This window comes from Camelus dromedarius, chromosome 13, assembly GCF_036321535.1.
Source record: "Camelus dromedarius isolate mCamDro1 chromosome 13, mCamDro1.pat, whole genome shotgun sequence".
Classification (NCBI taxonomy): domain Eukaryota; kingdom Metazoa; phylum Chordata; class Mammalia; order Artiodactyla; family Camelidae; genus Camelus; species Camelus dromedarius.
Genome location: NC_087448.1, coordinates 918,560 through 941,289, shown reverse-complemented (window position 1 = coordinate 941,289; position 22,730 = coordinate 918,560). Strand labels below are relative to the sequence as shown.

Below are 22,730 nucleotides of genomic sequence, written 5' to 3'. Positions count from 1 at the left end.
TGACTGAAAATGCCCTTAAAAACAAAAGAAGAAAAAAGAAGAATCTCTCGAGCCACCACAACTGCCCAGAAAGCCGGACACGTGTTTTGGCTTTTCTCACGTTATCTTAGGTACTGACGCTGGCTCCGGTCACGGTGCGGGACACCCGTCCCAACAAGGGGCACCACACGTGCTTTCCGAAGGCCTCCAGCTGCGCACACAGCCGCTCACCTTGCTTGGCTGCCTGCGAGGGTCTTCACTAAGGCTGAGCAGGAGGTAGAGAATTGACCACTTATTTTTCAAAGCTCCCTGTGTAGAAAGAAAACAGTGAAAGAACAGCTTTGTACCCCTCCCCAGTTCCATCTTCCTCTCTCCTAAATGATCCTGTTTCCAAACAGGAACACGTTGTGAAACCTGCCTGGCAGCGTTCACACGAGGCACTGCGAACAGCGCTCCCCATCAGAAGGCTACAGGCTGTTCTCAAGAGGTCAGTGCCCTTGGACCCTTTAAGCCCCTAAATCCAACTCCAAAGCCCCAACAAGGACATGTTTAAGCTGCCCTAGTCCTGAGTAGCAGTATTTCCGCCCTGAGCTAATTGTTATAGTAACCAACCTCCCAAACGCAGTGATTCTAAGAAAAATGGCATCACAAAATACACAAGTAGCTTTTCTAAAGTCTACGATGCGGGCGTCAGCACCACGCCTTCCTGGGAACCTCACGGCTCCAAAGCACTGAGATGTCGGGGTGATAACACGCAGGTCTGGGTGTCAGGTCACCATCAAATGTGTGTCACTCTGCCCTGATGCACAGCCATTAACAGAGCTCACCCCCAACGCGCTTCACCCCAAATTTACAGAGCGTTCTGCTTTGCTCACGCGATCGTACCTTTCCGCTGCACAGGCTGGAAAACACAAATGCCTTTATTCACAAAGCAATTTATGGGATAGCTACTCACATTACACAAGTACCTCATCATATGTATGAAATATTCCTCGAAAGTTTCTTCAATGAATAAGTTCCTTCCAGGTATTTAAACTACGGTCTAACTTGAGGATTTTTCAGAAACAACAAGCTCCATGGCTGGGACAAGAGCGAGAAAGGAGGGGGCCAGCCCTGATGGAGCCCCCATCCAGAGGGACTCAGGCACACAGGCAAATGCACTCTGGCAGGACAAGTCACGCCTCCAGACACAGGGCCACTCAGCGTCCAGGCTCATGGAAGGACCCCCAGAGAAGACAGCAGCCTGGGCTCCTTTCTAGTCTGAATCACAGACATCTCACCCCAGGGTTCAGCTAGGTTACTGGAGTGAAGGCCAGCAGAGTCTTTTGTAAAAATAACGGGTCAGGAAAACCAACTGAGTATCAACATCCAGTCACAAAACAGTCGAGTCATGTTTTCTAAGTTATTCGCTGAAACAGGACAAACAAGAAGCTGATGAACGATCAGGTGGATCAACATGTAAGCCTGTGCTGTCGTGCAGACAAGCCGAGGCCCCTACGGCGTGCCTCCTCCCAGGAAGGGACCAAGGCTTCAGTGACCCACAGTCCCCTGCACGCGTCTGACACTCTCCCGGGGGCCCCAACAGCTTTATCAGCCATTCAGCGCTCAGCCCAGCTAAACTGACTTCTAATATTGAGCATCCTTGAAAAAGCAACACCATCTACAACTGAAAGCCGTTACCCGATACAGAAAAGGTTAACAGCGTTCCCAGATCACACTAACAGCCTCGCCAATGGCAGAGCGGCTTCCAGGACACTCGAGCGGTACCTGTGAATGGAGTTTTCTGTGCAGCTCAGAAAATAAGGCAGCGTCTGCTTCTCTTCTCTGGCGGATAACTGAAACGCAGAAAATAAGCATGTCAGTCACCAAAATTTGTGTTTACGATATGATTTCACCTACAGTGACAGGTAACTCTGACGTCTGAAAAGAATCCTGAGCTTAAGAATCGAAGTAACTAGACAGCGTCCCCGCGGCTCGCTACGCCGGGTACCAGCCAGACACAGCGTCCCCGCGGCTCGCTACGCCGGGTACCAGCCAGACACAGCGTCCCCGCGGCTCGCTACGCCGGGTACCAGCCAGACACAGCGTCCCCGCGGCTCGCTACGCCGGGTACCAGCCAGACACAGCGTCCCCGCGGCTTGCTACGCCGGGTACCAGCCAGACACAGCGTCCCCGCGGCTCGCTACTCCAGGTAATAACCAGACAGTGTCACCGCAGCTCACTACATCCATCGGGTCAGTTCATGTGAGCTCGCCGAAGTTCATAAAATACAGACTAAATCAGGGTGGAATCAAAGAGTTTACGTGAAGGTTAGTAAAGGAACAGAAATGACGGGATCTTTCAGACTCTGTCTATAGATAGAAATGAACAGCCCAGGAAGGCAAACTACCAGTTTCACCAGTTAATAAAAGCCACCTGGAGGGAGGGATGGGCAGTGGCACTATCTCTGGACTCCTAACGCCAAAAGGCAGTAACAGGTGCACCACGGATGCCAGAGGCTCAACCACACACTGAGCATCTGTTAACACTCACAGCAACGTTCCATCTTGCTTTAGTGTAAGACGTGATACTCTGTTTCAAAATCGAAATCAAAACAGCTTACTGCTCATCTTCACCCACCGCGTTCCAGGGCTGCCTCACACATTCTCTAAAGGCCGCAAAAGGGACTGCATGCTGGATCTGGGCCCCGGGGGAGACCCACTCACCCACACCAACAGCACTGCGCCTCCACCTGTGCACAGGGGCCTCTCGAAGGACTGCTGTTACAGTCTCGAGAAAAGGCACCCTTCAGAAGCTGGCTACAGCCTCAGCGGTCTCCAGGGAATCTCTGTGTTTCCTTATCCCCGTGCAGCAGGACAGTCTTCTCACAATCTCATCAGCCAAGCTCACTGAGTTAAATGTTCCAATTCTCCTGCAGAAAGACAAGACTGATGTGACAGCCACATTCAGACTCGTTGGCTAGGACAGGGTCCTGGTACCGTGCGCTGACCACAGGGACCACACACCAGTGACAGCATCCCGGTCACGTCTGTCCTCCCACGCCCTCCGACACAGAGAGGGGAAGCTGCCTCTAAAATGCCCACTGCTGGGCGCATCCAACAAAACCACGTGTTAAGAATTCAATATAATTTACTCTTACATGTTCTTTCCATAGAATGAGACTGATTCAAATTCATAGACATAAAAGTCACAAGACAACAAAATGTAGAAATAATAAGAATAAAAGTGAACACAGAATATTTACCTAGATGATGTTAACAGATTGCTAAATAAAGCAAGACAGAGAGCGTTGCCTCTGCTTCCCTTTATTTCCTAATGCTTTCATTTTACTTTGCGTTTCAGCAGTGAAGTTAATTCACATAGTTTTTAGAGACACTTCCAATAATCAGAAACAAGACCACATCAACTTTTTCTTTCTTTAAAATCCTTTTTACGTTTTACTTGGGCTTCTCACTAATCATCTAAAATGTGAAATAACCCAAAGCCTAAAACATAAAAATATCCTAAGATGTGACATCATCAGGGAGCAGGGTTTTACAGACAAGAAGGGAACACACGGTAGGACAGACACTCTGTTCTCACCGTCCCCCTTCAGCACACACGTGTCCAGTCGCCCCGAGATCTGACTCATCTCAGCAGATGTTTAGTCCTGCCCCGCGCATCAAGCTGCCACCAGATCCAGGCTCGCACAGCCACAGTCACGCCGCTCCGCCGCCCCAGCCCCACTCAGGTGCACGCCCCGCTCGGGACAGCCCACACGGGACAGCCCACAGGGGACAGCCCGCAGACGCTGGGCAAACGCAGTTAATGATGCAGCTGCCCAGTGGGGGGATACCATGCCGAGAAGAACCAGCTCCTAGAAAGAGTCACTCCGCTCTGCAACAGTCAGGCCCGCAGGGAGGTGGCACCGGATGCCTCTCAGGCACTGGCGCTGGCTCACTCTGTCCAGGGAACCGAGGCAGGGGAAGCAGCCCCGGAGCCATCCTCACAGGTGGGTCCCTCCCTCAGGCCCCCCAGACACGGAGGGGCAGCAAAGCCCACCTGACACAGTCAGAGAACCAGCAGCCAGCAGGCCTTTAAGGTAACAGTGTTTAAGAAAGCTCTCAGTACCATCTCAGAATGAAAATGCCGAAGTCCCAAAGTCCCGAAGTTTGCATGGGACCATCAAGAGTAGTAAGGCTTGACTCACCAAGCGCCGTTTAACTGCCAAGGTAACATCTGTGTTACCTGGTCAAAGGTGGCTATTCTGGGGGGATTAGGGTTGCTTGTCTGTTTATTTATTTAATGGAGGCACTGGGGAGCGAACGTGCCCTGCCCCTGAGCTAACCCTCCCCCCCGAAAGGTGACCGTTCAGCACTGCAAATCACAAGACAAGCAGGGAGTTACATTAAGTCCTTTCATCTTCCTCACATGCTTAAACCTAATTATGTTGTTACCATAGTATCTAACACAACCTCCTCTCACTGTCTTCTGTTAAAAGAACTGAGTTGCCCTTGCTTTTAATTTTTATTACATATGTAACAGCACCTGTAATTAAAACGTGCCTGGGAACACATACATGCACGTATACAGACACGCGCACCCTTAGCTTTGACAAGCTTAAGAATGCAACACACACTAACATTTAAGAAAAATACGTACGTTCTTTCTTGATTTTTTCAGCGACTAGAAATTCATCTCTTTCAACAGTTGGGGCAAAGTTGCTGCCAATGACTCGCACCGCGTACTGGAACTGCTGGGCCACGTCAGCTGAAAGGCAAATAAAAGGTTGCAAGTTACTGCCCATCAGGTTAGGTTTTGATCACCTGAAGCTTCCATTCAAGACAGGGGACTGGGCACATGCACACACCTTCCCCCATCCCAGTCTTCACTGAGGGCAGGAGAGCCACTCAGAAAACACGGTGAACAACGAGTGAGCAGAGTAACAGTTTTACAGAGTAAGAAAGGGAGACAGCCACGGCCGGAGAGTCTGCAGACCCCCAGGAGACAACGCTGGGCTGATAATCACAAAAAAGGAGCGGGAACCCTCACAGCCCTGATAGTGCTCGCGGGAAGTGGGCCTGGGCAGAGGCTCCGAGAGGCTCTGGTCCCCTCACACGCCAGAGGGGCTGTGAGCACTCAAAACAGGCAATGAGTTTATGAAACAACCACGTTCGCTCTTCCAGACAGACGATGCTTAAACACAGGCGTCTGCCTCCACTCCTGTCAAAGTCCCCACGGAACTTAGAGAATAAGGGAGCTTTTTTGCCCCTTAAGGCATAAGCCTACGAGGCAAAGAAAGCAAGGCAGAAGCAACACAAAGACAATCACCAAGCCAGAGAGGCTGAGAAGGAAGCACTGGGTGGGACGGGGTCAGGACGGCGACACCTGAAGCGCGGGGACAGACGCCAGGAAGGAAACAGCTCCCTCGGTGCAGGTCCAGGGAGGCTTCAGAAACGAGGGGACCAGCACCGCAGAAGATGCGGATGAGGGGGCAGGAGGACCCCTGCCCCACCGCACCCACACAGCCCGACAGCTGCAGACTGGGCCACCCCCAGCCCGCCCTGGCCTCCAGGACAGCACAGACGTGAATTAAAAGCAGCAGACGGAACTCAGGACCCAGCCCTCCTTCCTGGACACTGGGAGTCAAAATCCTACAGGAGACGCTAGCAAAGCTCGGCACCCGCCTCTGCCTCCTGGGGAAGCACATCTGCTTGCTACGCCCGGAAAACCGTCGTCAAGCTGAAACCGCAGGCATGCTGTCCCCCAGGCTCCACCGCGAGAAGTCCCCTTCCCAGGGTGGGAAAGATGAGTGAAGAGGAAGTGAGCAGGGATACAGACCTGAGCCCCGGCACCACCAGCGGAGCCTCGCTGAGACTCACAGAACAGCCCAGCCTCAGCAAAAGAACACTCCTCTCTCCAAACCAACATGCAATGCTCATCAAGACAGACTGTGTTTGACACAGAAAACAAACATGGTCATGGGGGAAAGGAGGTGGGAAGGGATAAGTGAGGGATAAACTGGGAGGTCGAGATCTGCAGGTACTAACTACTATACATAAAGTAGACAAACAAGGGCCTACTGTACAGCGCAGGGAACTATATTCATTATCTTGTAGTAGCCTATAATGAAAAAGAACACGAAAACAAAGATATGTATATATACGTATGGCTGAAACATGATGCTGGACACCAGAAATTAACAGTCAGTGTAACTGACTATACTTCAATTTAGGAAAAAAAACAGTGTTTGAGAGGTCACAAAATAAAACTTATTAAATATAACTAAAATTACTCAAATATGTCCTCTATAAATAACTGAATTAAAAACCAGAAATCATAACAGAATGATATCTGGAAAATCTTCAAATACTGGAATTGAATCGACATACTCCTATACAATATAATGTCCAGAGAAAGTCTCAAAGGAAACTGGAAAATATCTTGAACTGAATGAGAATGAAAATACAACACATTAAAATACGTGAGATACAGTTAAAGTAGTGTTTACAGGGAAATTTATAGTAGAAAATGCTTTCATCAGAAAGGAAGATGGGTCTCAAATCAATAATCTCAGCTTACACAATAAAACCTAGAAATCAAAGAAGGCAAACTAAATTCAAAGTATTAGGACATAATAACAACTAGAGCAGAAATCAATGAAATTTAGAACAAAACTGGGGGAAAGAAATCAATGAAATTGAAAGCTAGTTCTTCAAAAAATTCAACAGAATTGATAACATAAATTTGTCACCAACAAAAACAAAAAAAGACACAAATTTAAGAATGAAAGAGGTGATACTACCACTGATCCCAAAGAAATTTTTAAAAACTAACAGCTAAGTAATTGGTGTAAATGACCCCCCTCAAGGGGTGGCTGAAACCCAGGGCCCCCCCCGAAGCCCGGCAGCTCCTCCCCAAGCGCAGGAGCGGGGGTGGGGGGGGCCTGGGCAGCCGGGACCTGCAGACCCCCCGCCAGGTGCGAGGAGTCGTGCGGACAGCGTGCACCCGGGGTCCCCCGCGCGCAGAGGGCGCAGAGACTCCACCCGTGGTGTCTTCCTCCCAAACACACAGATCCCAGTACAACCATGAGAAAACACCATGCTGATCCCACTGAGACATTCTACAGAATACCTGACTTTCAGTACTCAAAACTGTCAAGGTCATCAAAACGATAACTTGTAAAGTCTGAGAAACTGTCAGGGCCAACAGGAGCCCAAGGAGACACAGCAAAGGTAACATGGTTCCCTGGTGGGACCCGAGACCAGTAAAGGACGTTAATCAGGAGATAACCGAGGATATGTGAATAAAGCAGGAAGCTGAGTTAACACCGTGTGTTGCTATCGACCCCTTCACTGTAGCAAACACGCCACGCTAACGTAGGACGCCAGCAACAGAGGAGTGCGCGTGGGGACACGCGGCTCCGTGGCATCATCACGTGTAAGTCTAAAATCTCTTTCACAAATGGTTTTAATGGTCTAATGGGCCTGCGGTATCAGTATTTTTTTTAAAGATTTGTTTGAAGATTTTAGCCTTCAAGATGAGATACAGCAACTTAAATGTGGGGGAGAAAAAGGTATTTTGGTAAACTCAAAAAAGAACCCCAACCTATACCAACACGGCCCTCTGGCTGCAGAGAAGAAGACAAACTAGAGGGGGCGCAGAGCCGGGCCAGAGGTGCAGCGGGGCTGTGGCCTCCATCCCCGCACCTGCAGGCCCAACGGTTTTGGGGGAAAGACAGCGCCTCCTGCATCCCACAGGGGTCGTCCTTATGTTCAGGTCAAAGGCATCAACTGAGCTCAAGGGCACAGAAACAAGCGAGCAGAGAGTCTCTGCAGGGGCTGTGGCCCCGGGAGGCGGGCAGTGAGTGGAGGAGGCGAATGATTAGGTCACTAGTCCCCGCCTTCCTGCACCACCTCCCATGCGGGCTTGTATGCACACGTGGCAGGGGCAGCAGGGCAGTAAGCTGAACCCCAGCCCCAGCCCCGACACGGGCCAGAATGACTGCGGGTTTAGGATTCCAGACACCGAGCTCCAAGGGACCTCCAGGATCAGAATCTCTGGAAACGGGGCCCATAGTATCAACTTTGAGTAAGTACCACGTTTAGAGGATTCAAAATGAGAAGGTGAAACATCAGATACAGTAAAAAGCCTTCCCCCAACCACTGCCCAGCCCCCAGCTCCCCGCCCCGCGAGCAGCCAGGGCGGTCAGGTTCTGCGAAGCCGCAGGCAGTGCTGATGCGAAGCTCTAGGTGCAACGCGATGCTCTAAAACAAAGCACTGCTCTAGATTTGTGGTTCTCAAACTCTTTGGTCTCAGGCCCCCTTTACACTCTTAATATTGAGGACCCCTAGAAGTTTTTGCTATTTACATGAGTTACATCTATCAATATATATCGTATTAGAAATTTAAGCCAAGATCGCTTTTAGATGTTAATTCATTTTTAATAACAATACTAAACCCATTAAGTACAACCTTCAGATGAAGCCTAAATTTTTAAGTTTCCAACATGCACATTAGTAACAGGCATAGTGTACACTTTAACACACATACGTTTCAATATATATTTAATACACATTGATTTTCCCCAGAATATAACCAGCAGAAGTCTATACTTTATTTGGAACTTCATCAAGAGCTCTTCACCATTTCTGAAAATCATAAAGCCCATAGCAACACCACTTGTAGCCCCTGACCCACCAGGACCACACAGCCTCCTCTGCCTGCACTGGGTCACGCTGCCCCCAGAGGGGCTCCAGGTCAGGGCAATGGCTGTGCTCCGGCGCACCCTGCGCTGCGGTCCTACCGAGCGCTTGTGCTCACACACTTACCTGGTAAAGACTCCTCGTTTCTTCTAAGAAGATTACACAGTACGACAAGGAATGTTGCCTCAAACAGCTGAACACTGTAACATCAGGCACACAGTTTCCAAACACAGAAACAATGACTATCCAAAGACACAAGCAAAACATGCTCTGAGGAGGGCAGGGATGCAGAGAGGGGATTCTGTCACTGGCAGGCTTATGAGTTTCAAGGAAATCCACGGTGATATGAGCCGGAAAAAGTGGGAAGCGATGGTTATACTAACTTAGAAGAACAGCAAGCACCATTACAGCTAGGTACTCTGCTTCTGAAGGTCTCTTGAAGCCAACTATAAAAAAAACTTTAAATACTTTATGAAAAATTGATTCATATGAAATTCACATTAAAAGTAACATGTGTAGTATGCCTCAATTTCATAGTATCAAAAAAGCAATATATTTTAAAAGCATAAGGCCAACTGTAACACATTAGAAAACGAAGTAATCAAATGTTCTACTTAGTTAACAGATTAAATACTCACTAATGAAAAGAAAATTTTTTTAAAATCACAAACACTGTAAAGACAGCAATTAATACTGCTTCTTACATTATTCACTGAGGTAGAACAAATTAAACGGAAAAAGGCAAGCTACTAAAGACTTGTAAATTCTTCAGTACATAGTAGCATAATTTAGAATTATGAACACAATCACTGCCTGGCAACCCTAGCCATCCGGAACAGAACAAGAAAGCATCACCTTAGTGGATTCTATGAGATATTTTATTTTGAAAGGATCCCCTCTATGTCTCACAGGCAACCTAGTCACATTTTTTCCTATTTTTTCCTTCTTTTTTTGAGATATAATTGACCGACAGCACTGTATAAGTTTAAATTGTACAAAAGCCATTTACTCTTAATTTAGACACAATTCTAAATGGAGAGAAGGAGGGTGCAGAACTTTGCTGAAGAGAAGTGTTTCAACCCTCCCAGAGTCGGTGAAACTAAGCCAATCAAAGGAGCTGCAAATTTTTTTAAAAAAATGTATTAATTGAGAAATGATATCTTGAAATGAACGGTCTTCAAAGTCCAGCTGTGACAATGGAAACGGATGAATGTGTGGTTTACCCCTGGAGGAAAACTGGGGACCCACTGGTCTAATGAAAGCACCAAGGTTAACATGAGTGGCCCACAATCTCAGTTCCTTGGTTTCTCCTGTGATCAGGATCAAGTCAGAAAGGCAACTCAAGATTACCAGAGACACACACTCAGAAGAACTGGAGACAAAAACAGAGGAGAGCCAAGCTCTCACCCACTCAAGGTCTCTGCACCCACACTCCACTCAGGTCTCTGTTCAGGTGTCCTCAGCTTCACCCTACTCTGTTTTTCATCACAGCAGCCCTCATCAACATTAGAAGCTCACTTATCTTACCACGTCTCCTCCACTGGAACGTAGCCTCTATGAGAGGAATGACCTGTCTGTCTAACCATATCCTAGCATAGTGCCTGGACGTGGGGGGAGCCCAAAGATTTCCTAGATGAATAAAGTGACAGAGTGAAACTTCATATTGTAGCAAGAACCATATGAAGTCGGTATCATTTAAAAGAATGACCAAAAAAATCATCTTTTGCCCCTAAGGTGATCATACAGCATCAAATAAATGATGTATGCTAACTGTCATGAATCAGGGCAGGTCAAAATGCAGCGTCAATACTTTAATTTTGCTTAAAGTCGTCTCGCAAAAACTGCACTTCTTTTCCACATTATGGTGCTTAAGGAACAAGTAACTCAGTTGCTTCAATTACCCAGAAAATTCCTTCATCGTGCATCCCCTCGAACCCCCTCCCTGCCGCCGAAACAGATACCGAGAGACTGCAAACTGGGCCATTTCTGAAGGACCACAGAACGGCTTCACACGCTGTAGAGGGTTGGGTCTGGCGGCAGCACTCGCCATGTGAGCCCTGCAGGGCTGGCTTTGCGTCAAACCCTTTCTCGGAGGAAAACGCCACCTTCGCATCACACTCAAATCCGCTCACCTCCCAGCATCCCGGGGAAATGGGGTGGCTCGCCGCCACCGGCACCCCGTCCGCGGCGTCACCGCCGGCGCCGTCACGGACGCGTGCCCGGGGGCCAGCCCGCCGCGCTCTCCACCCAGACCAGCGCGGGAGCGCCTGCCAGGGCCGGCGAGCCCAGGGGACGTGGCCGCGCCCGCAGCTGACGGCCCCCGGGCTGCGCTCCCGGGGCCGGCGGCGGCGAGCGCTGACTCAGCCCGCCCCGGGCGCGGCCTCCGCCCTCCGCGCCTCCGCCCCGGGGACTGCTGCAGCCCCAGGCCGGCCGAGGAGCCGGGGGACGCCCTGCCCGCCCCGGCCCGGCCCCGCCGCACCTTCGCTCCTGCCCAGGATCCGACAGCACAGGTTCTGCAGCAGGACGTTCGGCGACTTCTGGTCCGGCGTCGCCATCCTCGCCCGGGACCGCCCGCGGGGCCCCTGCTCCGGGAGCCCCCGGCCCGAGCCCGCCCCGAGCCCGGCGCGCTCCGGAAGCCCCGCCGCCCGCGCCCGGCTCGCGCCTCCGGGTCCCCGACAGGCTAAGGCCCCGCGGGCAGCGCCGGCAACGAGGACGCCATTTTAGCGGAACCCGCCGAAACGCGGGCCCTCCCACAATGCCCCGCTCCTTCCGGGCGCGCGGGCCGCGGGTGCGCCGGCTTAAAGGGTCCCCGCTCCCGGTCCTCACGTTCCCGAGCGCTGCGGCCCGGCCCGGAACGTTCCGCCCCGGGCGCCCGCCAGGGTCTGCAGGTGTCCTCGAGGGTCAGGCCGGCCGCCGACCTGCCGTGAGCGCCTTTCCAGTCCGTAATTCTTTTTTGAAGTCACGTTCGGTGGAAGAAGTCTGTTTACACAGTAGGAGGGGTTTATGGTGTTTGGGGGCTTTGAGCACTGACAGCGGCTGCACGCGGGGTTGGCCGTCCCCAGCCCGGGCCCAGCGCAGGCAGGCGGACCGTGAGGCCTGGAGAGGAAAACGTGAACTAGCCGGCAGTTACAAGGCGTTTTGAACGTTACTGTAGAATATTACACAGGAGTGGGTGCAGGGGTCACGGGCCCTGAGAACTGCCCGGTCCAGGGACAAATGACCAGTCCGCACATCAGCCGGGAGCTGTCCAGTTCACGTGGCGCCCCTGGTTTGGACCAAGCGTCCCATGCCGGACCAACCCAAGTACCTCCCAGGGAATTTGGGATTAAGATCAAAAGAACTTGTGTCTCCAGATGGCCTGAACTATAACAGAGAAATCGGGCACCTTCTGACAGCCAAGTGAGCTGAGTAGGAGAAAAGCCCCACCCTCCTTCCCAGGGTCGGAGGGAAAGGCCGGGCATTACAAAGTGGACCACCCGAGGCGTCCTGCTGGGACTCAGGATGCTGGAGGTGCCTCACCCCAGGCCCGTCGAAGAAGGGCCAAGACCATAACAGACCCCATCTGCTTGACTCTGCATTTCAGCACCTGTCTTCTTCTACCGTTAGATTCTAGGAAAACCATAGAGGTCACAAAACAAAGGCTAAAAGAGTCTCTGAGTGAGGTACCTGGAAGGTCGGGACTTGGCATCAGGAACAGACGGCAGTTTCAGACAGCAGTGTGTCCATAACTCTCCTGCTTCCCAGCCTCCTGCCATGCTCACCTGGCTTCTGAGGCAACGGCCCCAGTCACAGTCGTGACAGCAGCACGGCAGAGGCAGAGAGAGGGAAAGAAAGCGGAGGACGCAGCACAGCTTAGGAGACATTGTGCTAGTGTCCTTACAACCATCTCCTGTCACTGGAACTTCCCTGAATGTGCCTCTGTTCTTTCAATCTAAAGATGGAAATAAAGTAACGAAAATACAGTGTGGCTGGCATGTAGCAGGACATAGAGAAGGACTTGCCTAAGAATTAGCAACTAGTACACAAAAGCCCCGTGCAGGAGGCGCTGGCCCTCGGCTTTGGCCCCAGAGCAGGCAGGCTGGATTTGGGGCGAGAGATGAAAGGCCGTGGCTCACCAGCTGAAGGGGGCTTGGTAGGAAATGGACGGGTGGAACTCCAGCCACATTTGCCCAAGCACAGCCCCAGGCTGGGGACCCACTTGGTACAAGGGGCAGACCTGCCAGGATTTTAATGTCGTGAGGATTGGTTTTGTGTCACTTTGCTGGGCTGTGTGCCCAGATGTGTGGTCAAACATTATTCCAGGTGTTTCTGTAAGGGTGCTTTGGAAGGAGATTAACATGTGAACAGCAGGCTTTGAGTAAAGCAGATGACCCTCTATAGTGTGGCGGGCCTCACCCAATCAGTAGAAGGCCTGAATAGAACAAAAGGTGACCTTCCCCGAGGAAGAGGGCTTTCTGCCAGTGGGCGGCCTTCAGACTCGAGCTGCAGCATCGGCTCTTTCCTGGGCTCCAGCCCTAGCTTGTCCTGTAGACTTTGGACTTGCCAGCCCCACACTCAATGTGAGCCAGTTCCTTAAAATAACTCAATCTCTTTCTCTCTAGATAGATGATAGATAGACAGACAGACAGACAGGCTGCTGCCTCTGTGTCTCTGGAGAGCCCTGACTTACACGTGGGGACAACCTGGGACATTGATGACCACCAAACTAATGAAGAGTAGACTGCAGTACACTAAAAAATGTTCCTCCACTAAAAAAGCGAAAGAAAAGTGAACGCAGAGCAGGAGGGACCAGAGAAAACATATGACGGTGGTGCGTTGGCACCAGAACATCTCACCAGTCACGTTCAGCGTAAGTGCGGTTGGTCCCCGGAGGCGAGCACTGTCCAGCGACGTCCAGTCAAGGCTGCCGTCTGGGTGTGGACTGCGGTCCACTGCCCTCTGTGGGCCTTTGTCCAGCCGCCCCCTTCCTGGGTGTGGAGCATCTACACCGCTTACTTAACGTTCTGCAGGGGAGGGTTGCCTCTTCTCCCCCATCAATTGTTTCTTCAGCAGTTTGCTAATGTCAGCAGGCATTGGTGGATATTGATATTCTGCTCCGGGTCATAATCCAACGCTACCGCACTTACTTTCCTGCTCGGATTGACCCAGGCCTGGCCTGTGGGGGCTCTTTTAGCTGCCTCCTGTCTCTCTGACACTCCCTCATCACCGTGAGTGCTGAAAAGATAAGGACTAGACCTGACGGGGTTTTAGGACCCTTGTAGACTTACAGGAAATGGAGTGGGCAGGACAGAAAGACCCGTCCACCCACCCACCCTGGCACCCCTAGCAACACCTTGCGTTGGGGGTGTGTCTGCTACAAGGAACGACCCAACACGGACACCTTAGTATTAACTGGGGCCCGTACTTCACGCTAGTCCAGGGCTCCTGGCAGCCGGGATGTTGCAGTAAGATGGCGAATCCTGCGGTCAGGCACCGCGGGATTGCCTTTTCTGTGAAGGGGCTCCTTCGTCTGAGGGGGACTTGTGTGGGCACCACATGGACAGCATCCTTCATCCCTGGTGCTCAGCTGCTCTCACATGGGTAGGGCACTTCTGTCTCGCTTCTCCTTCATACGGCTGGATTTAAAACTCTTATATTCTAGCTTTCAGGTCCCGTGTGACACTGCAGGAAAAATGCTTTCAAGCTGTGCTCAATCAGGGGGTTTAGGATGAATGAGCTTTCAGTACCCAGCCCGGTCGTTAGAAAGATCTTTAATGACTGATGGATTAAAACCAGTGAACAAGCTTTCAAATTACAATTAATTCATAAATTGATAGTCACTTTCCTTCTTTGAGACCGTAATGACTCACCGTTCTGACATCGGGTCAACAGAAAGAAACTCCAATTAGGCTTTGAATACTCATATAGTTCAGGAAGATGCCATTTAGCTGTGGTAGGTGGGTGGATAAATTACTTCAGAAGTCAAGAAGCCTTGAGCCATTGTCCTTTCTGTTATCTTCTTTTGTGAGTATGTAGTGTTTCTTCTCATACTTTTTAAAAATAGGAGTCGACTTTCGAAGGCTGACACTTGCCTCGAACTTACTATAAATGAGGCCAGGACTGAGTATTGCTTTTGGCTCTCTCTCCAATTTAGGGAGCAGAAGCCCCCATCCCCTCTTTTTAAGCATTGCTTTTGCCTGTATTCTTTTAATCCTCAAATCTATATTCACAGTTTTGGAAGCATATTACATTTTTTAGTATGGTGTTCAATCAGAACATTGCTTCTTTGATTTAAATTAATTTTAAAACACTGTTTTTAAAGAATACAAATGGCCTTTCATACTGGGGAGGAAATATCCTTGTTTGGGGACCAAATTCTGTGGCTGGCATTTCAATCCTCCACTCACCGGGGGCTGCTCACAACCCCCACCCCATCTAACAGGGCGTCTGCCACCTTCACCTTCCCAGTTTACCCACGATCTGCTCAACTGTTCTTACTCTGCGGTGTGGGGCTGGCTGGGAGTACACAGATCCTCTTGGTCAAAGATTGGACAACTTTTGAGAGATTCTTCAACTCAAGAAAGAGCCATTGTGAGGAGTAAAAACAGCGAGCGTGGGTGGCGGAGAAGGCTGTTCTTGTGGATGGAGGGTCGCGTCCACAGTGTCTTGGGCCTGACGTCAGCACACGGTGCTGGTGTCTGATCTTTGGAAGATGGAACCTGCCTTCGCGATTAGGGACCAAACACACCTGTCGAGTCAGGTCGAGGTGACAGCTGGGCTGGCCTCCTGCACAGGTCCCTCCTTGCCCTCTGCCCTCACCTTGTGGTCCCCAGGCATGTGACGTGGGCTGAGGTGTCTTCTCCTTTCGGGGCTGAGAAACCTGGGTTAAGGCTCTCACTGGATCAGGCTTGGCCCAGCACATTGTTCCATTTCCACGGCAGGATATATGCATGCCCGAAAGTCCGGGAAGCTTCTGGGACCCAGACTGTCTCTGTCCACTCATGACTCCCAGGCCCTCAGGGCTGCTGGCTCACAGCTTCCACCAGGCCACCCTGGCCCCTGACCCCTGTGATGGCTCCACGCCCTGCCCTCTGTGTCTGGCGTGGAACAGCCCCTTCAGTAAGCATCGCACAGCCTCGCAAGCTCGGCCCTGTCTCCTGCTATGACCCGCGGTCATCAGTCACTCGGCCGGGTTCACCGCCGGGGGCAGACCCGGGGTTCAAACAACCCGTGTCACAGGACCCTGAGACGTCGTGTGTCAGATGCTGCTGCCTGCCCCATACGTGTCACAGCGGCTCTCCGTGTCCTCGGCCTTTAGGAATCCGAGGACCGCTGCACGGGAGAAACCTGATAAAGCGTCTGAGAAAAGAAGTTGATTAGTTTTCTGGATGAGTAGAGCATTTACTTCCCTTTGGCTTGAGCAGACGCTTCCCCAAGTTAACAGTGGGGAGAGGGCGCCTCTTTCGACCAGAAAACCCCGGGCCGCACACTCGTCCTGGGGCCCTCGTGGGCATTTTGAATACCGCGCTTTCTCCCGTGCGCGGGGCTTCGTGCTCAGGGGTGGCTGTGGGATCTGTGAAGGGCTGGACGGCTCACAGGTCTGTAAACATCTATCGTAAGTCACCTTGGCAGCAGCAGCGCTCAGTTCATCTCCGCCCAGTGGAGAAAACCGTCTGCCTTCGTCACACTTCTCTGTTTACTGTGCCTCACAAAACAGCGGAACGGACCGGTGACCCAGCCCACACCACCACCACTGTTTGTTCATTTCACATAAAATCGGCTTGAATGTGTTTTTAAAAACACAGCTGGAATACACAAGGCGAGACTAGATAGTGTGGGGTCCAGAATCAAAGCCAGGAACCGCCCCCCACCTTGTGTCTCACACAGTAACTTTAATTTACACAAATTACATGCTCGCACAGTTCCTCCCTGCCGTTTACTTTCAGTGTATGATGTAAGGACAAAATTACCACGTGGGTATTCCCAAGGCGGGCTCTGAAGTCTCACTGCGTGCAAACTCAACTTACAGTTTAAAAGCAGCAGGCTTTACTTCATTAAAAGTAAATAAATAAGAATACGTAAATACGTTAATAGAAGCAACAGACTTCATAAAGCACAGAAAGAGCCTGGAGCCACAGATGGATCATCTGGGGGCCTGCCCCTCCCCCACAAGGGCAGGGCACTTAACTTCTTCCGGCCTGCTTTCTGATCTGAAACCCAGAAACCGCAGCGTTTTGCTAACTTCAGATTCTCATGGCAAGAACCAAGGGGTTCAGCCCCTGCACAACCGGCCTTGGCGCACCGCAACGCGCCGGGCCCCCCGCCAGCCCTCGTAGACCGCGTCCCGAGGACGGTCATCTCCACAGCGTCTGAGGCTCTCTCTGCGTCACAAGGGGTTGTGTCAGAGTATACGCCCCCTAAAGCTGGGTAAGTCTTTGTTCTTCTTGGGTAATTTTATTTAATTGCTAATGCTGTATATTTGGTAGATTTGTTTTGCTGTTTTTTTATTTTTTAATTTCTTAAAATTTTTTATTGAAGGTGTTTTGCTTTGGTTTTTACATCAGAAGCCATGAAGGATTCGACACATAACGATCCTGAATGTTAGTAGCACCCGCAAGCTTACCATGCTTCGTTTTTCATCCCTGGTTTGTAGAAGGGGCCAGAGGTGACATGCACACACAGAAGGGAATGCAGAGGAGGAAAGGGAAGAGACAGGCTTTGCTCACTTCATTTTCGGAATTTCATTGTTGCCAGCTCTGTTCCAAGTTCACACTCCAACTCTTATTTTAACTGTAAAACTGTCCACCTTCGCTATTCTGGTTAGCATTTCTCCCTGGGATCTTAAAGCAGATTTGCAGACAAAAAGTTCACTGCTTAAGCTTTAGTTCCAGAATTCCAAAAGGCATTTTAGTGGCAAACTAATAGGGTTTGTTATTTTCCTGTGAGAAAACAATCCAATCAAATTCAAATGCTTTGCTCTAATGTCTCCCAGCCAGATCTCGGCGGGTCTCAGCCCACTCCCCTTCGTGTCTTGGCACTGCGGCCTCTTATTTTCAATTCATGCATTCTTTTTATATTTCTAGGGGTTCCTTTTGGCATCTTTTAGTTAGGGAAATGGTCTTCATGTGTTAACTTATGAACTTGTTTTTATTTTACTGGTAGTATTATATATAGACACAATTCTTTTTGAAATAAACTTTTTTCTGCTCCCAAGTTAACAGATGTACCTTGAAAACTTGAGAAACCACAAGAATATCTAAAGGACAAAAATCAGGCATAATTGCACACAGAGGTAGCCCCATTAATGTTTCAGTGTCTATACAGTCAGTCTTCGTGTGTGTGTGTGTGTGTGTGCGCACCCACGTCCACAAAATTGTACCACACGTGCTATTTTGTAACCTCCCACTTCACTCACCATTATAATCTCACGTTTTCCTACAGCATCAAATAGGCTACAGCCTGACTCTCAGTGGCTGCACTAACTCCGTCCTGTGGATGGATCACGATGTGCGCGATTCATCTCCCTCTTCATGTTCCGGGACGTCCAGTTTGTTTTCAGATTTTTCAGTATTAATACATAAAGAACATTAAAGCCAATTTGGATGCAAAGCCTTGGCTGAAGTCCATTTGTACAGTGAGTTTGGAGTGGACAGGCCCCTTCACTCTTTATCAAAGATGCGTTCTTGAAGGCGACGTTCCCTACCAGCCTGGAAGTCAGAGCGACCTGGGGACGATTCTGGTCTTAACCTCCACGCTGCCCTTCACACATCTGACCAGTAGTGCCGCCAGGTAGAGAGGGAGCAGCATTTGGAGCCGGAAGAGAAAGCGTCACATCCTGGCTCTGCTGTCGACCATGTGTGCGACCCCTGCAAAGGCATGGACACGCGCAGCGTGGCTTCCTGGCAGGCACGCCGCAAAGATAGAATTAGTGCTAAAATGCTACACAGGCTGAACGCTTGTCAGCAGAGGTGAGCATCCTCCTCCGCTTGTGTCTGTGCTCTCAACCAGGAGTTAGCGAGGAGGCCGCTTCCCCACCAAACCCCCCGATGCAGGCTCAGGATCCCTGTTTGAGAAGTGAGGAGCCTGAGGCTCAGAGAGTTTGAGTGCTTTGCCTGAACTCACACAGCAGTAAATGGCCAAACAGAGCCTGGAATCACGGCCCTTCCAGGCTGACGCTTCTTGTGCTACGCTTCACTAGCTCACTAGTAACTTTGCAATAGAATTTTAAATTACCGTTCAGAATGTAATTGTTAAATCTCCATTTGACTAATGATGGTCTATAAAATGCATTAATACTTCTTATTTTAACCGTTTATTTAAAAATTAAGAGATAAAAAGTCAATATAAAATTGTATATTAAAATGCTTTACCAGTTGACTTCGACCGTGCCAAAGCTGCTGTTTCTGTATGCTTTTTTTAAAGCAGAATATAATTTTTTTTCTTCCAAATGGGCAGTTTCCTTCCTAAAAGTCCTTGGTGTGCAGCATGGAAATGTAAGGTTCTTTGTAGTCCTGTATCCAGTTCTTGGGACATCATTGGGAATTCTTGCTACGGGACATACGGTCAGAAATATTTCTGCAGGTAGCATTCAATGCGTTTCTGCCGGAAAAGCACACTCCTGGTTACCAACGGGATCACTAGGTGGAGAAAATGTGTATTTGGTTCAGAATTTTCTCAGCACTTTTCTTCATTCTGCAAACGTGCAGAGGACGCCCCTCTTCTGTCATTAGGCCCTTCAAGACCTAATAGCGCCAGGCCGCCAGTGTCCCCAGGGCCTGAGAGGGGCTCCGCCTGGGCGATCAGGAAAGCACGGCCTGGGATGCAGTCACCGCGCTGGGCCGCCCTCCCTGAGCCGGCCTGCTGCTGCCCTCTGCCGGCCGGGGGCTGGATTGCTGCCCTGAGACGCGAGAGCTGCGGCTTAATCCGGCCAGCTGGTTTTAGAGAATAAATCTAGAAAGCATCATGTCATTAGTAGAATCCGCATAATTCAAGTAAGCCTTGCCCTCCTGGTCCACAGTCTTTGCCTTACTGTGCAAAGCTCCTCGGGAGGGCGCTTTTTCTGCATCAAACGTGCTCAATGCTCTCCTCAGAAATAAAGCTGGGAGAGACTGTCTCATGATCAGAATGCTTCCAAGACTCTTCGCTCGGCCCCACGAGCTAGAAGGCAGGAGACAGCAAAGGGTCCTGCAGAGTAAACCCCACCACCGGGCGCGCGGCTCTGAACAAGTCACTTCTTCAGCCTTCAGTTTTCGACGCCTTAAAATCAAACGAGCATGCTTACTTTGCAAGATTTTGAGAGGATATAATAAGTTAGTGTTAAAAAAATACCTAGTAAACCTTTGAAAATTATGGCTTGCAAATGAGGTTATGGAATGTCTGTTAGTAGATTTCATTATCTGAATTTTTTCAAGCTTACAGTAAAAAGACCAACACAGAGATTCATTCTATCACATTGAATGTGTTTTAGCATGAACCCTCATTCAGCATTACACGCGTGTGACTGTTGTATTATTCCATGTATTAAAAATTAATGAAGATAAACTGAAAAGCTGCAGAAGGTCTAAATACATGAAATTACCTCAGCGGCAGTGACCAGCGCTCCTAACACAGAGCTCGCTGGCGGCAGCAGGGGTGCGTTTACCCACACGACGTCCTGATCTCTGTAGAGACAGCGCTTTGCTGTCCACTTGAAGTACGTGTCACCAGTGAGGTCACATGTGTAAGGAAACGTCTCTATAACCATGCTTTAAATGTGGAAAATTAACTAGTCTGTCAGCTCAGTAAGACTGCACTGTCTCTCATTGTGCTGCCTGAAGGAGCATTCTGGCCTCAGAGCCCGGAGCCCTGAGTTCGAGCCCCAGTCTGACTGCTGGGCAAACACCTCTCAGACGCTGGGGAGTGTCCTTGAGAGGGACTCATCCTAACCCCTGGGGCCCGGAGGCCCCGCGCTCCCGGTGCAGCCAGCCTGTCCGCGCTCCTCTGACCCCGGAACTCCTCCCACCTCCCTCTATTCCTGGCACCACTCGCGGCCCTTACCTGGACTCTGGTGTTAACTTGGATGCTGGTGTCTCCCTTGCTAATACACGGGCTGGAGAATACATGTCAGACTGGATTCTCATCTTCCTAGTTACAAAGTGAATACATGCTTGGTAAAATGTGTGCCTTGCTGAGATACAGGCAGACTGGACTAGCACTGAAGGGCCCTGGAAACCGCACTGTCACTGGAATTACAGCTCACAGATGTCGGCCACGCCTTACGCGTGCCACATACCCAGAGCGGCTGCTGATGAAGGGGGATAAAAACACTCACAGAAAAGGAAAACTGAAGGAGCTTCTCATCAGAAGACCCACTCGTAAGGAACGGCTAAAGAAAACTCTGCAAATAGACGGGAAATGATAACAAAAGACGACGGGGAATTTGGGTAAGAAAAGAACCACAACCACAAACCTATCTTTTACTTCACGAGTAAATACTTCATTTTTCAATAACATTTGATGGTTAAAGCAAAATTTGTAACACCGTCTAATGTGGCATTTATAGAAGAAGTACTCAAGATCATCACATTTTTATTAGTATGTAATTTTTTTTAACTGAAGTATGGTCAGTCACAGTGTGTCAGTCTCTGGTGTACAGCCTCATATCCCAGTCGTGCGCACATACATATACATATATTCATTTTCATATTCTAAGAATCATATTTTAAATTGGAGAAGGTTAAAAAAACCTAAATGAGGGCAAGATTTCAGGACTCGACCTAAAGTGGTAAAACTGGGTCCAGCAGCCTGTGATATTTATACACGTGTATCCTGTAGCAGCTGGAGCAGTTACTGAGAAAACCATGCAGAGTGACACAGCAAGCATTTTTGAACAAATAAAAATGAATTTTTAAAAAATACCCAAGTGACTTAAAACAAGAGAAAGAAAGAAACAAGAAGCAGAAGGGACAGACTAATGAACAGGCAGCCTGAAGCCCCGGTGTGTCAGCAATCACCTTCAAGGCACGCGGCCTCAGGGCGCCAGCTAAAACGCAGAGATTATCAGAGCAGGTAAAAAACACAACTCGGTTACACGTTGTCTGTAAGAAACTCACTGCAAGTATAACAAGACAGGCAGACTGAAGGAGCCGGCTGGGGGCCGCGGGGGCCGCTCAGGGGCAGAGTGCGTGCTGGGTTAGGCCCCCAGCACCTCCGTTAAAAAATAACAATGAATGAATGAATGAATGAACAGATAAACCTGATGGCCTCCCTCCCCTCAGAAAAAAAGAGTAGGATAGAAGATGACACATTGTGCGAACAGTAGTTTTTCACAAGCAGTAGTGGCTCTATTAGTGTCAGGTAAAGCGAACTCCAGAGCAAAGGAAGCTGCCGAGGACGGGCAGGGACGTCGCACGACGATGGAAGGGCAACTCAGCCAAGAAGGTCTGTGACCTGAACATCAGACGTGAGAAGCAGGGCTTCAGAACGCAAAGCGAGGACGGACGGAGCTGAAGAGGTGGACGGTCAGATGCAACAGCAGAGACCTCGCTGGCCTGCCCCGCGAAGCGCGCAGGATTTCCGGACAGAAAGTCAGCGAGGACATATGAAAACTAAACACCGTCAACTAAAAGAATGTAACGTTTTTGAACACTGCACCCAGTAACAGCAGAACAGAAAGTATCTCAAAGACCAAGATGAACAACAACCGAAGTCGCAGATTTACAAGTACCAGGGTCAGAGTGCATTCTCTGACCTCATGGAATGAAACTAAGAGTCAGTGACAGAAAGACAACAGAGAGTCCTCAACACGCGGAAACTAAACACCACCCTGCTACGTGATCCTTGGACCAAGGAGGAAGCCTCAAAAGGAATCTAGAAAGTACATTGAAGCGTATGAAGATGAGCACACAGCGTGTAGAGTCTGCGGGGTGCAGCTAGGCAGGGCTCACGGGAAAGTGTACAGCTCTTCGTGCTCACACCAGAGAAGGAGAAACGTTTCCAGTCAATTATGCATGTTCCCAACTCGAGACATTAGAAAAAGAAGGCCAGCATCAACCTAAAGCACGAGAACTTTTAAAAACTGATAAAAGGAGAAATCAATACAATTGAAAA

General features: G+C 49.8%; 1 protein-coding gene and 1 long non-coding RNA gene across 3 annotated transcripts in view; one reads left to right on the top strand and one right to left on the bottom strand.

Moving 5' to 3' along the window:
• Positions 1-11,359, bottom strand: part of TUBGCP3 (tubulin gamma complex component 3) — a 45,369-nt gene extending 34,010 nt beyond the window's left edge. Inside the window, exons 1-4 of one of the 2 annotated variants that reach the window (XM_064492960.1) lie at positions 11,143-11,359; positions 4,621-4,728; positions 1,747-1,814; positions 211-288 (exon numbers count right to left, since the gene is read on the bottom strand). In XM_064492960.1, the coding sequence (XP_064349030.1) occupies positions 211-288; positions 1,747-1,814; positions 4,621-4,728; positions 11,143-11,218 (330 nt within the window). In that variant the 5' untranslated portion in view covers positions 11,219-11,359. The remainder of the gene's footprint in view (positions 1-210; positions 289-1,746; positions 1,815-4,620; positions 4,729-11,142) is intronic. The other variant, XM_064492959.1, reaches the window with a different exon arrangement.
• Positions 11,360-11,533: 174 nt separating this feature from the next.
• LOC116157254 (uncharacterized) lies at positions 11,534-19,225 on the top strand. Its single transcript, XR_010383556.1, has 4 exons — positions 11,534-17,069; positions 17,181-17,242; positions 17,857-17,934; positions 18,084-19,225. It is a non-coding gene; the product is annotated as an uncharacterized LOC116157254 (long non-coding RNA).
• The last annotated feature ends 3,505 nt before the right edge of the window (positions 19,226-22,730 follow it).